General features: G+C 42.8%; 1 protein-coding gene across 1 annotated transcript in view; it reads left to right on the top strand.

Annotated features, from left to right (window-relative positions):
- The first annotated feature begins 636 nt into the window (after window positions 1-636).
- Window positions 637-10,176, top strand: part of MYCBP2 (MYC binding protein 2) — a 138,813-nt gene continuing 129,273 nt past the window's right edge. The window contains exon 1 of the mRNA XM_072400450.1: window positions 637-1,268. Coding sequence (XP_072256551.1) covers window positions 997-1,268 — 272 coding nt within the window. The 5' untranslated portion in view covers window positions 637-996. The remainder of the gene's footprint in view (window positions 1,269-10,176) is intronic.

Below are 10,176 nucleotides of genomic sequence, written 5' to 3'. Positions count from 1 at the left end.
ATGGTGGTGCAGGGTGCAGTGTGTACTGTGCTATTGTTGAGTATAGGAAGAGACAGTGTGTTGTGTTATAACAAATTGCAGTGTTTCTGTGTACTGTGCTACCATTGTGTATAGGAAGAATCAGTGTGTTGTTTCTCAACGAGGTTTGACGAGTGTGTAATGTTGTTTATAGTATTGTGTAGTCCTGCAGGGTGCAGTGTGTAATGTTCTGTATAGTGTTGTGTAGTCCTGCAGGGTGCAGTGTGTGATATTGTGTATAGTGTTGTGTAGTCCTGCAGGGTGTGATATTGTGTATAGTGTTGTGTAGTCCTGCAGGGTACAGTGTGTAATGTTGTGTAGTCCTGCAGGGCACAGTATGTAATAGTGTTGTGTAGTCCTGCAGGGTGCAGTGTGTAATGCTGTGTATAGTGTTGTGTAGTCCTGCAGGGTGCAGTGTTGTGTATAGTATTGTGTATGGTGTTGTGTAGTCCTGCAGGGTGCAGTGTTGTGTATAGTTTGTGTATGGTGTTGTGTAGTCCTGCAGGGTGCAGTGTTGTGTATGGTGTTGTGTAGTCCTGCAGGGTGCAGTGTGTTGCTAGGAGGAAGCAGGCAGAGGCAGCTCCCAGCATGCACCGGGTCGGTGTGAGTGCTCGGAGTGGAGATATAGCAGCAGGCAGATAATGAAGCTAAGATGGCAGCGGTGAGTGTGCGGTGACTGAGGTGAAGCCGGCTGTGTGCTGTACTCGGCTCTGCCCGGATTTGTGCCCGATTCCTCACAATCAGCCCGGGACGGTACAAGCTTCTCCCTGCTCGCCGTGCGGGGAGGATGGTGAAGGTGTCGGGGCGTGGAATTGCTTGGGGATTGCGGTGATTCCGGGCTGTTCCGGGTGTGTGTGAGGGAGGAGACGGATCCACGCATCATAATCAGCCGCCGCAGCATCGGGAGGACGCGGGACGGAGCCGCTCCATGCTGGGGCCGGACTGACACGCACACACCGTCTGACAAGACCGAGGAAGATGATGTGCGCAGCAACCGCACCCCCCCCTCCTCCTCCTCCCCCGGCTGCTACCTCCGGACCCGGGGCAAACGGCTTCTACCCTGCGCCCCCGGCTTCCTGCATGGCGCCAATCAATATGTCTGGGGCTCAGGACGTCACCCCGGCCCCGCAGTCTGACTGCAGGAGCCGCTACCAGCTGCTGCTCTCCGGCAAGGCCCTGGCCGATCGCTACCGGCAGATCTACACGGCTGCGGTGAATGACAGAGACCAGCAGACTGGACAGACAGCCAGGTAATAGGAGCCCTGTGTGTGCATTGCCCCTCCTGTGTGACTGCTGTGTGTATGGCATGACACAACAATGTGACTGCTGTGTGTATGGCATGACACAACAATGTGACTGCTGTGTGTATGGCATGACACAACAATGTGACTGCTGTGTGTATGGCATGACACAACAATGTGACTGCTGTGTGTGCATGGGGTGGGTGACACCTGGGGCAAGATGGCTGAGCATGTAAATATGGGGTTGTCACAGGTGACAGCAAGCCGGGGCTGACGTGTGTGTGTGTGTGTGTGTGTGTAAGAAACACAACATGATGTCACACAGAGGCTGATATCTGATGGATGTTTATGGCCGCCCAGAGTCTGCATTGCTTGTGTTATTGTCATGTTATGTTACTAGCACAGGTAGGTGGTACCCTGACCATAGGACATTGCAATGGTATTTCACGCTCACATCGGTGTAGGTATAGCAATGGTGGGCATGACAAGCTAATCATTTGGGTGGTATTTGCCGATCAGAATAAAATATGATGATGTGTTAATATTGGGGGTTCTAAGGCTGCTATTTTCTCTGAGGTGTCCATCATGCTGGTGCTCCATGATTTGTGTGTGTAATGTGTAGGTTGTTGTATCAGATCAGCACAGCCTTCTGGGTTGTCAGTGTATCTGGTGATAGAGCATGTTGTGTGTCATTGTCTAAGTGACTTCTCCTGTGTTGTCATCTCAGGTAACTTCATGGATGGTGTATTGGGCAGCACACAGCCTTCATCTAACCATTTAATGTTTTGTTTTATGATTCCGCACAGATGTACTACTATTAAATGTTTCCTACAATGGCTTGTGTGTTTATAACTGGTTCAAGGGGCCTTTACTTCAGAATCCTCCTTTAACTCTAGTAAAAGGGACGACCGGCTTTCCATTCAGGCGAGTTGTGTGCCAGAGGTCAGAATGTCTGGATTTTCTCCCAGAGTCACCCAGAGGCTGCTCTTATTTCTTGGGAATGTCCATTGTTAAATCTCTAAACCTATCTTACCTAAGTGTGCCATCATCAATGGCCCGGGACACCACAAACGCCCGCTCAAGCCTAGGGATTCCTGGGCCTGGTTCAGAGAAGAGTATTACCAATAAGCTCCAGCTTTGGGATGGTCATGTAGAAAATTAGAATAATAAAAAGAAAAAAAGTCATTATGTTTTCCTTTCTGTGGTTGTGAAATATTTTCCATCCATTAACAAAGGCAATGTGGCATATCATTTTGTGTTGTATTGCATTGTAAACACAAATGTAAAGAATAGGCTTGCAGGGTTACATAGGCCTGAAATGGCGGTCATTACCCTGGTCAATGCAAACTGCATACAGAGGGTTAGCAGCAATAGAGCAATCCTCAATTCATCCAGAGGTGTAAGCACATCCCAATTGTTGGTTTATTTCTTCCATAGTTGGGTTTGGCCAATTACATTCATGGACCCATGAGAAGGTGGGGGGGGATGGAGCGGCAGGGTCCAGCTAGCTTGGTATTGAAATGTGTGATTTGTGTACAATGCTAGCTGCTGATATTCTGGATCAATAAATAACCCTTTTCTTGTCATATTAGTCATATTTAACACAGACCTTTTTGAAGGTCATCTATTCTTAAAGACCATATTTGGCTTTTATTCTGAGCCTCAAATATGTTATTTCTAGCCCTGCTTATGTATTTTTGGTAAGTCCTCTGGAAAATGTGTGTACGTTGTTTGATGTTATCCATTCAATTATTCTGGTGTTATGTTGACTGGCCCAAGCACATATCATTTAAGGCTAGGGAGGTAGATGGACATATTGGACCTGATTTACTTTTACCATACATTTTATAAATATATATCTACATGTGATCACACCACTTGGTGCAGGTATCATTGTGCTGATGTATTCTCCGTAGTTTTCTTGCTTACACTGAGCCATACAGGTTTGTAGCTTGATTCAAGAGTGACTTTATGTGTTTTGAGGTAACAACAAAATTGTTAATGTTAATCCAGGGCAGCTTCTAGTGATCATGGCACACCAGTGATTTTTAGCTGGTTGGGTGAGCATTGTAGCAGCTCTGTAGCTAGTTGAGATTGATGGTTGCTGGTGTGACACGGTTTAGGCTGATGTTACACGGGTGGTTTTTGTAGCGCCTACAATTCTTTCTTTCAGACAGTGGCAAATCACTTGTCATTTCAGCAACATAGACCTTTCATTTACTGCAATTCATCCTTTCTTGCATTTAGAAATGCTTGCAGTGGCACTACAGCTCATTTCCTCCTATGTAATAATTTAGGTGGTTGGAAGGGGAAAGGGTTACACTCAGAGTAAGAAGAGCATTAGTTGCAAAAGCATTTCCCAGCATCCTTGCTTTACAATGGAACTTGTTCCTATATGAGAAAAGGGAGGACTTGTGGTATCAGAAAGTAGTTGGTGAGCAATCAGTGTTCTCCCCAGCCCTCTTTAACTGGGCGCACCACCTGCCATTTTTGAGTAACCACAGGGCTGTTTTTAAGTGGTTACTGATAAGATTTCTGAGTTGAACACTGGCAATTGTAAGACCTCAATTTGCTCATCCGGGAACTAAAAGCCATAAGAGGTCTGAGAGGCCTGGCCTGTGGTGATATGTACACAGCTACAGACAAGTATAGCTACACAGTAGGGCAGGGGTCGGCAAACTTTTATGGCCACCAGGCTATTGATGGGGTGGCTGCCCTAATGGCTCCACCCACCACCAGGGAACGCGGAGGAGAGGGATTTCCCTTCAAGGGAAAGTAAGTATAAACGCCGGCTGCGGTAAATAGGGGAGTAGCAACAAGCAGGTGGCACCTGAGCTCCGGCAGTTCCTAACGCCCCCTGGCAGTTCCACGGCTCCAGAGCCACGGGTTGCCGGCCAGCATTAGGCTGGATCTGCCAGGGGGTGTTAGGCCAGAACGAACTACCGGCTAGGCCGTATCTGGCCTAAAGGCCGGATTTTGCTGACCCCTGCAGTAGGGTTTTGTTTTAAAAGTAATACTTTTTTACACAAATCACCATTTGCTTCCAGAATTTCCTTTTTTAGTTTTGGTTAGACCTAATATCTATTCTAAAATGGTGACATATGTGTGTCATTGATTATTTGTTTTGTATCTGAATGATGGTGCACAGTTGTACAGGCTCCTCTTATACAGATAGCACCTGTCTGGAGGGTGTCCTTGGCCATATGCTCCTACCTTTGGAGGCTTATTGTCCCCAATCTGCTCTTCCCTGCCCTTTTCATTCACTGAATTTTAGATCTTTCAATCATGGAGGTTCAGCATCACATGTGTGTCTAAAGTAGTCTGCTATCATATACAGCTTGTTTGGACCAACTCACCTAGACTGACATCCATTCTACAACATTTTATTATTTATGGAACTTTTCTCAATAAATAATCAACTGCTTGCACTGGGGCTGGTGATTCCTGAACAATTTCTGGGTGCTCTGATGTCAGGGTTGTGTTTGCTTGTGTCACACTATTAGTATTCATCTTTACCAATGGGGCGTAAAATGGTCAGTGTGGTTTGTGTCCTGCTTTATATGCCTGGTGTCTGACTGAAACAAGGACAAAATGTGGTTTCCCATGCCCGGTAAATTGTCAGAGAACATGTCTTGCTTCCTTCCCTTGGTTTGGAAGGCAGTAGGGTGTGCTGTACAGATTAATGAAGAATAGTACCCCTTTAACTTCAGTTGAAATATAAATTTGTACAGTTAGAGTTTAACAATTTCCTACATTGCACAGCCAGACGTGTGCAATCCCTGAGATTCTTCCTGGTTCAGCAGAACAGCTTCCATGCCACCTGTATACCGTTATCTAAGCCAGGGAATGTTAGATCAAGGATTGTCAGAAGATTTGACAAGCTGAGGTGTATGTATGGAACAAGTGTCTGGTCAAAATTCATTACATTGTGGCAGATAAATCACCTATGGATGTACATGATGTATATTGTACATGATGTATATTGTATATGGGCATATAATTCATGTGTGTACCTAGCCAGAAAGCTTCACTCTAAAAGGATGTTCATACCGGTAATTCTAGAAGCCATCTAATCTAGTACCGTTGGGCCCCCTTCTCTTTGTGATGTATTGGGGGTGGGGGCATCTTCCTGTTCCCTCATTTAATCTTTTTCATTTTGTAATATTTGGATGGGTATATCTGAGGGAGAAAGGTAAATTCCCACATTCCTTTATGCAATGCAAATTATACCTTGCACCAACTATTAGCATGATGCAATTTTTGTATAATAAAATACCAGCCTGCTCTCTATTTACACTGCAGTCATATTTTAAATAAATTTGTCAGGAGAATCTACATGCTTGTTATCTAGTTGTCAAATGGAAACTGCAAATTGTCATTGGAACAATTATACAGATCAGAATTCTGCAATAAGTATTCCTACCCGCCTGATTGCCACCCCGCTGTCAAATTTCACTGAGCTGTGTTTGTTGCCAGAGTTGCCTGGAAATCCCAGCTTCCCTTGCGCGTGCAGGGACTGAATGAACGTCATCCCTACCCAGCCAATCAAGATGGCCGAAGATTGGAAGATGTCAGCACATACATACGCTTCCCATGTTTTTTTCTTTCTGACCCTTCAAGTTAATCTGCAAGAAATTCTGTTGGTTCCTATGTCTGGTAGTTGGCTGACAAATGCACAGCTTTTGTGGACCGAGTTATGTTAAACTACTCAACCACTTCCACTGTCTGATCTGCACAACATAAAGCCTAGATATTCTATAGTTTTACATAAGAAGTAGGAGGGTTGTTTATGAAAAGACAGAAGTGTGCATAGGACACAGAACTGCTCTGGATTTATCAGATAAAAAAATGATTGATTAGTATAATAGGCACACCAAAAGAGAGCAAAAGAAGTTCATTGTAGGATTACATGTACATGGAGACCGTCCTATTCTCAATAGAAACTTTTTAGGTTCTTCATAGAATATTGTGGGTTAATTCTAGCACTCTAGGCAGGGTTTCCCATATATTTTAGTGTTCTTATTCCCAAATGATACCTGTATTTTTGTCTATCTTTTTTATTATCTGTCTTCTAAAACCCGCTTATACCTGAACATTGCCTCTAGATCATACCCTTACCTGGCTGTGATTGTCATGGATCTTCACCATGCTGCCTTTGTGCTACACACTTTTACTATTTTCTGTTTCTGGCAGGATCATGAATGAGCAGCTTAGTCTTTCTTTTTTGGTTTTAAAGGCCCTATTCACCAGAGGGCTGCTGTGTGGAACAATGGGCAGTGGGGTAGATAAGTGTAGTGTAAGTGGAGGGTAGGCTTCTGGTCTTTTAAAGCTGAAGATTAATCTGATAATATTTTGCCCCCATCATACCTAAATACACCATAACATAGCTAATTTTAGATGCCATTTCATCATTGCTATGTCTTTGCCATGCAGATTTGTACAGCATCTGGGAGCATAGACGTAAGTGGAATTTTTTTATTCTAGCAGGAGCGTGGTTTGTGCCCAATAAAATGTTAGCCTGAAAATAAGTTCTAAAGTAAACTGTAAGGGAAATAGAAGAGCTTTTGGCCTTTATTTAAAAAATAGTGATTGTACAGAGTCTTTCATTAGTTATTGAGTCATCTCCTTAACTATACACCACAAGAAAGCGCAAATTCCGATGTCCTTCACTTTATATGTATTCTGATCCGGCACCTTAAGATATTGAAGTCAGAAGGTTGGCTCTGCAGGTACACAGATGCTAGTATTAGGAGTTGACAATGGCAGGATCATAATTCTCTCACAGCCAGTATTCCTTCTAAGGGTTGATAGATTTCATTGCTAAATTATTTTTAAAGGTTCAGTCATCTCCTTTCTTGTCACTAGATGCTGGGTCACTGACCTAGAACTAGTAGTGTCTGCACGCCTTTCCCAAGTCAGTGACTTAAAGTTATCCTCTCTTGTCTGTCTTCTATAACCTGCCTATACCTGAACATTGCCTCTAGATCCTACACTTACCTGGCTCTGATTGTCATGGATCAATTGTATGTCCCAGGGTGACAAACCTGGGATCTGCATCAGCAAATCAATCAGAAAATCTGTCCAACAGTTTTTCTATGAGAAGGTGCTTTTTATTATCTCTATTCAGAACACTCCCCTTTCTGCTGACTCTGATTTTACCTAATGGGCTTAATGTTCCTTAATTTAAATTGAAAGTAAACCCAAAACAAAAAAAACAAAAAAAATCACATTTTACCTTTATTACCGCAGAACAGTCTATCCCTCGGAAGGTTTCTTCCATCGGGTCCTGCGTCATCTCGGTGTCTGTCTTCCGGGTTCTTTTTACTGCTAGTGCGAGATCGGGTGACGTAGATTGGGGAAAAAATTGCCGATCTAACTGTGAATGTGTGAGTCTGCAATTTTTTTTTTCTTTGATGAAGAGGCTCCTTCTGCGCATCCTGGGACACTCTGTGCTCCCATTAATTCTTGATCGTCGAGGCGGTGCTGCACTTAAATTAAAAAGACTTTAAATAAAAGGGGTGTCTGGTCTTTTATGTAATCTAAAAATTCTGACTTTAGGTACACTTTAAGCAGACCTTAGATTTGGATTATAAGAATATATCTAACACCAGACTTGTATTAGATACCTGTTCTCACTTACATGCCCTGGAATGTCTGTCCCCCTATGGTGCTGGCTGTGTCAGCTTGCATCCATGAAAAAAAAAAAGCATTCAATAAGTATGGAAGTGTCCATCTTCTACGTGTGGCATGCTCATCTCGCCATCATCTGACATCCTCCACCCACAGCCCTCTCTCACTGCTCAGGCATCATCACATGATGGGAAAAAGAGGGGACCAAAATACATTTGCTGGCCAGCCAGGACAGTGAGACTTGTTCTAAACCACACCCATGGCCCTGATTGGTCAGCAAGTTTAGTGCCCCTCCCCATGATGTAAATCTCCCATGAGCCCCTGAGTCTCCTCTTCACTGTTATTGCCCTAGGAAGATTTTTGCCACTTTTGGAAACAAAAGTATACCTCGGACATATTGATATAACCTGAGCTGATATCATCCATAAAACAAGCTGAAAATGTGAGTTTAAGTCCACATTAAAATGGCATGGGACAATTCAGTTGTCAATGACAGTTCTTTCATTAGACGCTCTTCAGTCTCTGCCTAGCCCACGCTTTATTTTCCATCCTTTGTTGGGGAATAGCTCCTTCTATCCTAGAATTCCACCCTCCCCATGACATCAATATATTCCAATATTACAACCAGGATTGGATGGGGCATGCTTGGTGAATTCCTTATAGGCTCCTGTGAGGCTTGAAAATGGAGTTCACCTAGACATTGTCACATGTCTCTAAATACTCGTGTGTGTGTGTGTGTGTGTGTGTGTTGTTCAGCTCACGTGGACTATGATCTCAAACATAAAGTCATGTCAGCAGCAGAATAAGTGGAAAAGTTAAAGCTATACAATGGCCCAGTCAGAGTTGTAAGCTCCATGCAATGAGGAGTTCTAGTAATACTTCTTGAAAACTTGTTGGTTCAGTCAAAGCAGTTCTCCATGTAGCAGGGGGCAATGTGGGACAATAATTATAAACCACAGGAAGCATTTAGCGGTAGTTATTGCAGCTAAAATTGGAGCAACCAGTTATTGGTTGTGAAGGGTCAATTCCTATTTCACATGGATGGCGGCACACATGGTCCACACAAAGAGAATGGCATGAAAACAATATTGCTGTCATTTTATTGTCTTTATTTATAAATTACTAGAAGAGAAATATTTACTTTTTTACACTACCTATACATTAAAGGACTAGGGTAACAGATTGAAGGGTTTGCTTTAATCTGACATTATAAAGTAGATAGTAAAGCAAATGAAGGAATATGCTCATCAACACGACATGCTAAATTGCATAGGAGGATTTGATGCCTATCCATTGATATCAGTGAAAACTGCATAAATAAACAAGGGTAATTGTCCATTTATACAGAGTTCTATCTAAATTTCTCAAACAATTCTGCCAACCCATGTTCATATAAAGTATGAATCAACTGGAATAGTGGACCACAGATTAAATAGATTACATCTTAGTTTGTAGAATTTCTAGATTCCATTTTTTTGGAAGATATTTGAGGAGATAATGAAAAAGATATATTACCTGGTAATAAATTAGTGCTAGTCACCATTGAAGGACTGAGAACTATGATGCAGCTTTCCTAAAAAGTCAAACTGTTGCAGACTCTGAAAAGACAACTTTTCATGAAGTTGCAAACCGCTGCTTTTGACCTCTTTCAGCCTCTTTATTACTGCTCGGTTGTTGTATCAACCACAGTTCAAACTCAACGCGGTTGAGGGTTGCAGTTTGCTGGAGCTCAGTGTTTTCAGGGAGATATTTCTCAACTGCTATGAGCTGTGGTTGTATTTAAGTTATTGGAAGTGGCTTGCTAACCACAGCTGCAATCTACCGCATCCTCACCTGCCTGCATCTACTTTCACAAAGTGGTTCCGAACTGCTCTTGTCCCATGCTGCAGTCATCCGCATGTCTGAGATTACCCAAAGTCTACTTGGTGTTTTTTTTATGATCCAAATACTCTCGTCTCACCTTTAATGCATTGCAATAACACATGTATTATTGCATGTTCTTGTAATACACGTGCAAAGTGCGCTTCACTCTTCACGCCACTAATTTTATTGCTGTCCTAATGCACATCACAATGCATTCTATATTTATTTTTATTTTTTTTTTAGTGCACAACAAAGTGTGGACCTGAAGCATCTATTCTTTGTTCTGCGCTAAAATGTAAACAATGCTTTATTTTTGTTGAAATGTGTTTTGTGTTTTCAGTCCATTGAAAATGTATGATTTGCTTGCAGTAACCCACCAGTCTATTCTGATCAGATTGTAATCTGCTTTGAGCTATAAGGCTAG

This window comes from Pyxicephalus adspersus, chromosome 1 (genome assembly GCF_032062135.1).
Source record: "Pyxicephalus adspersus chromosome 1, UCB_Pads_2.0, whole genome shotgun sequence".
Taxonomy (NCBI): domain Eukaryota; kingdom Metazoa; phylum Chordata; class Amphibia; order Anura; family Pyxicephalidae; genus Pyxicephalus; species Pyxicephalus adspersus.
Note: the sequence above shows the minus strand (reverse complement) of the source record. Positions and strands in the feature narration are given on the sequence as shown.